This window comes from Rissa tridactyla, chromosome 3 (genome assembly GCF_028500815.1).
Source record: "Rissa tridactyla isolate bRisTri1 chromosome 3, bRisTri1.patW.cur.20221130, whole genome shotgun sequence".
In the NCBI taxonomy this organism is placed as follows: Eukaryota; Metazoa; Chordata; class Aves; order Charadriiformes; family Laridae; genus Rissa; species Rissa tridactyla.
Window position 1 is genome coordinate 20,895,511 of NC_071468.1, and position 3,607 is coordinate 20,899,117.

The 3,607-nt window shown below is 49.7% G+C and overlaps 1 protein-coding gene across 1 annotated transcript in view; it reads left to right on the forward strand.

The window, feature by feature from the left end:
- Nucleotides 1–525: 525 nt before the first annotated feature.
- Nucleotides 526–3,607, forward strand: part of MEIS1 (Meis homeobox 1) — a 113,431-nt gene continuing 110,349 nt past the window's right edge. The window contains 4 exon segments of the mRNA XM_054194689.1: nucleotides 526–537; nucleotides 2,228–2,261; nucleotides 2,264–2,363; nucleotides 2,365–2,454. Of these exon segments, the coding sequence (XP_054050664.1) occupies nucleotides 526–537; nucleotides 2,228–2,261; nucleotides 2,264–2,363; nucleotides 2,365–2,454 (236 nt within the window).

The window sequence follows — 3,607 nt, forward strand, 5'->3', positions numbered from 1 at the left end:
CAACCTCGCCTTGTGATTGACAGCCGAGTGGCAAAAAGCCATGAGACTCGGTAGTTGGGTTTGAGGGGCGCTTTAAAAAAAAAAAAAAAAAAAAAAAAGGAAAAAAAAAAAAGAGGAAAGAAAAAAAAATCCCCTGATTTGGGGAAAGGGATATTTGCTTTCGCCCCGCTGCTGTCTTGGAAACGAGAGGGGGAGAGTAAGAGAGAGAGACAGGGAGAGAGGAAAGAAAGAAAGAAAAAAGAAGGAAGGAAGGAAGGAGGGAGAGTTGATTTTTTTCTTCTTCTTCTATTTTTTTTTTCCTCCTCCTTTTTTATGCTGAGTTACCGTATCGCTTCGCTGAGATCCAGCAAGCCGAAGATTTTACTCGATTGCTTTCATTACTGGCGACGCTAAGGGATTTTTGCATTTTTTTTTTTTTTTGGGGGGGGGGGGGCGAGAGGGGGGGAACTTCGCAATTCTTTCTTTTCACACTGGCCTTAAAGAGGATATATTAGAAGTTGAAGTAGGAAGGGAGCAAGCAGGCCGATGGCGCAAAGGGTACGTATTAAAAAAAAAATGGATTTCAAATGTGAAATAATATTGAAACGTGGCTGACAGAGACGCTGCGAAAAAGTTTCTCTCTTTTTTTGTTTTTTTTTTTTCCCCCCTTTTCCCCTCCTGTTTGGAGCAGGGGCACAAAGCGGTGTCCTGGAGCGGGAGGATTTATCAGTTGTACTTGTAGGCTTAAAACCTGCGTGTGTTGATATTTTCTTGATTCTTTTACTCCCCATCCCGGATCTCTCGCGGAAAAGGCAAGCTTTCTATACATTAATGACATGCAGCATGTAAGTGAATATGTCCGAGCCTTTATATTTGTTGGTTTTGTAGCTCTAGTCCTACCGATGTCTTTTTTAAAGTCACTAGTGCTTGAAATATTTGAATGTGTGCATGTCTCCGAGCGTGTTTGCTGTGTTAGTGATGATATACCGCTTCACTTTCGGGAGATAACTTCTAGCTGGGAGTAAACATAACTTTTTTTTACTTTTTTTCTTCCTTTCTCCCTCCCTTTTTTTTTATATTTAGTCACAAAGGTGCAGTGCAATGGGCAAAAAGACCTCTCTTTTAAAAAGAAAGTCACTTTAATCTGAGTTAGAGGTTACCGGCATGCACTGCCATGTGTATTGTTGTTTCTATTTGGGATGAGATCTCCTTTTTTTTTTTTTTTTCTTCCAACTACCCGCTAAATTGAAGTTTTGTAGGAGAAAAAAAACCAACCAAACAAACAACAAACCAGCCGGAGTCGGGTGAGCAGGGATTTGGGGAAGGGGAAAAGCCCTGGAAAGAAGTTTTCTTGCCTAATTTGCCTGACGCCCCTCGGAGTGCTGGTTGGGAAAGAAAGTTCCTCTGCTGACAACTTGCCTTTTACTCTTTCGGTCCAAGCAAGTGTCAGGGATCTTTAAAAGTGTTTATTCACACCTTCGCTTTTAATAGATGAAAAGTGGCCGTTTCCCCCGCTGCCTGGGAACCGCGTTCGCTTTCGCTCCTTAATCTTTAACAAAGAAAACCCTTAAAAAAAAAAAAAAAAAGGCATTCCCAAAATCCCGAGAGCCCGGCAAACGTTTCCAGCCTTTCGGCTTTAAAAGTGCGTTCGCGTGGAATTGCTGGAAAGCCCAAAAATCGCTCCTTTTCTTTTTTTTTCTTTTATTTTTTTTTTTCAAATCGCTGAACTTTTATTATTGTTGGGTTTTTTTTTTGTTTGTTTTTTTTTTTTTGGCATCCTCGATGGGTGAGGTACCTGATTTCTCTGCGGGAAAAGTTTAGGGGAAGAGGGAGGGAGACTTGCTGACCCCGCTTCCATTCGCGAGGGGGGTTTGGGGATTGCCGGTTTGAGGGGGTTTTCCCTACCCCTTTTTAAAAAAAAAAAAAAAAAAAAATTATAATTACTGTTATTATTTCCTCTTGCGCCCCGGACTCGGAGGGTTTGGGGTGGTGCGGGCAGCCGGGCCGGAGCAGCCCAGCCCCGCTTCACCCCAGCCCGGCGTTTCCCTCCCGGGGCTGCACCGGTGGCGGTGAACGGGGAGGGGGGGGGGACCGTCGGTGCGGAGCCCCCCGGGGGGGAGCTTCTCCCTCCCCAGGGCTGCACCGAAGGGGGAGGGAGTTGGGGGGGGCCGGGAGCGGGGTTGCTCCCCCTTCCCTGACGCCTCTCGGTTCTCTCTGCGTCCCCCCCCCCCCCCCCTTCTTCCCGCAGTACGACGAGCTGCCCCACTACGGCGGCATGGAGGGGGTGGCATCCCCACCACCATGTACGGGGACCCCCACGGCGCCCGCCCCATGCAGCCCGTCCACCACCTCAACCACGGGCCGCCGCTCCACTCGCACCAGTACCCCCCACGCCGCCCACGCCAACGCCATGCCCCCCGCCATGGGCGCCTCCGTCAACGACGCCCTCAAGAGAGATAAAGATGCCATCTACGGGTAGGTGCCGCGTAAAAGGCTCCGCGCAACTTGCGCGGGATAGAGTTGGGGAGGGAGGGAGGGAGGATGGGTGAGGGGTGCGGGCTGCCCCCTTTGCGTGGGATGGGGATGGAAGAAGGGCGGGTTGGGGCAGCGCTGCGCGAAAAAGGGCTGTATTCTCACTTTTTGTAATTATTGGTTTTTTTTAAAGGGGGTGGGGGGGGGGAGAGGGCTGGGGTCCCCTGGCACGGGGAGCGGCGGGGGGGAAGTGGCGGGGGGGGGGGGGGGGGGGGGGCCCCGGAGAATAGGAGCCGGAGCTTGCTGGAGGGGCGGCCGGCATCACCGCGGGGAGGAGGAGGAGGAGGAAAATAATATTCCCGAGGCGCAACCTGCGCCGGGTGGTAAATCTCTGCCCGGAGTTTGGGAGCAGGGAAGAGTTGGAGCGTTTCGCCCAACTTTCCGCCTTGTTCCTCTCTCCTTGCGCTATGAAGGAGAAAGAAAACTCGAGAGCTGCTTCTCTCAGCTCTCTTCCTTCCTCCCCCTCTTATTTTTAATTTTTTTTTTTTTTAACTTTTTATCCGACAGCATTGAATGCTTCTCAATGCGGCGACTTGCAAAGCAGTTTTCTAGGCCGTTGCGATGGGAGTGGATGGGTTACGGTGGGCGGCAGATGCTTTTAAAATGCATCTGCCCGTCTTGAGTTTGAAGGGAAGTTTAAGAGCTTTTAAAATCGCTCTCCAAACAGTGAGGAGAAGGGGGATTAAAAAAAAAAAATCACACACACAAAAAAACTCAAGTCGTTCGGTTTCTTTATCGGTTTATCAGAAATCTGTAGGTTGGTTTGAACTCAGCAGTGCACGGTACCCAGAAAAAAAAAAAAAAGTATGAAGCCCTGGGAAAAAAAATGAACTCCCTGTTATAAATATACCATATATACGTGTGTGTGTGCCCACGCTTGTTTATTTATTTAAATTATTAACGGCCGAGGGAGCCAGATGTACCCGCAGCCTTTCTCCCGGGGAGGCTTTTGAAGCCAGGAGAGTCCAAAAGCACCTGGTTCCCCCCGCGGGTCGGGCTGGGGGGGCCGCGGGCAGGCTGACTGGGCGCTGGGTGGCTTCAGGGGGCCTCTTTTCCCCCCCTTTTTTTTAATTTGGATAGGGGTTGTTCTGCTTTT